The sequence below is a fragment of the Tachysurus fulvidraco genome, chromosome 16 (assembly GCF_022655615.1).
Source record: "Tachysurus fulvidraco isolate hzauxx_2018 chromosome 16, HZAU_PFXX_2.0, whole genome shotgun sequence".
NCBI classification, from domain to species: Eukaryota; Metazoa; Chordata; class Actinopteri; order Siluriformes; family Bagridae; genus Tachysurus; species Tachysurus fulvidraco.
In genome coordinates, this window is record NC_062533.1 from 16847091 (window position 1) to 16848340 (window position 1250).

At 43.2% G+C, this 1250-nt stretch overlaps 1 protein-coding gene across 1 annotated transcript in view; it reads left to right on the top strand.

The window, feature by feature from the left end:
- Nucleotides 1–920, top strand: part of slc35f6 (solute carrier family 35 member F6) — a 6271-nt gene extending 5351 nt beyond the window's left edge. Inside the window, exon 6 of the mRNA XM_047801928.1 lies at nt 1–920. This exon is cut by the window's left edge and continues 140 nt beyond it. Coding sequence (XP_047657884.1) covers nt 1–321 — 321 coding nt within the window. The 3' untranslated portion in view covers nt 322–920.
- Nucleotides 921–1250: the final 330 nt, after the last annotated feature.

Genomic DNA, 1250 nt, shown 5'->3' on the forward strand with positions numbered 1-1250 from the left:
ATCCTGGCACTACTGGGTAACACTGTGAGCATTGCTTTCTTCAACTTCGCTGGCATCAGCGTGACCAAGGAGATCAGCGCTACCACACGCATGGTGCTGGACAGCCTGCGCACGTTGGTCATCTGGGTGGTGAGCCTGGCGCTAGGCTGGGAATCGTTCCACGGCCTGCAGATCCTCGGCTTCCTCATCCTGCTGCTTGGCACGGCGCTCTACAACGGACTCCACAAACCACTGATGGCCAGGCTGCCCTGCTGGTCCGCAGAGCGGGAGACAGTTACGGGAGAAGCAGGTGAGACAGAGAGACTGCTCGGTGAGAGCTAACGATGAACGGACAACAAAAGCTCGATCTTTTCTATTTTTTTGGTCGAGCACTGAACTGACTCGATGTCTGTGGACTTCCAGGGAACGTTTTCGACATCTCTGGGTTTTGTGATTTTTTTTTTTTTTTTTTAAATCGTAATTTTTTTTGTTATGATCACTGACATAAGGGCACTGAGATGTCACTTTTTAGTGATGTTTTTTTAATTGTTTTATTTTTAATGTTTCTTATTATCATGCCATATTTGTTTGACCAACGGGTTAAAAAGGGATAGTGAAAATTTTGGGTTATTTTAAAATAATACTAAAAATTTTTTTTGAATTCTTTAAGGATTAATTGCTTATTTTTAGCCAATGAAGTGCCACCTTTTTGAAAATATAGGCATTTTTTTCTCTGTACCTCTGTAGCTTTAACAGGTTATATGTAATTTTATTACACATTTTTGAACGGATTATATATCGAACTGAGATAAAACGGTGATGTTCGCTCATTACCAACATGAATAAGAAACTCCATGTCTTTGTTCAGTCACTTGAATATTGATGGCTTTAACATGTTTGGTGTGAATCTCCTGTTTTAATTAAATCATCTCTTCAGTTTTTCTCTGTCTACCTAGTCTTTATTTATTCAAGCCAGGGGAAATCTCCTAAAGGGAAAACATTTTATAGGTCATTCATTCATTCGTTCATTCTCTACCGCTTATCCGAACGAGGCAGGATACACCCTGAACGGAGTGCCAACCCATCACAGGGCACACACACACTCTCATTCACTCACACACTCACACACTACGGACAATTTTCCAGAGATGCCAATCAACCTACCATGCATGCCTTTGGACCGGGGGAGGAAACCGGAGTACCCGGAGGAAACCCCCGAGGCACGGGGAGAACATGCAAACTCCACACACACAAGGCGGAGGTGGGGATCG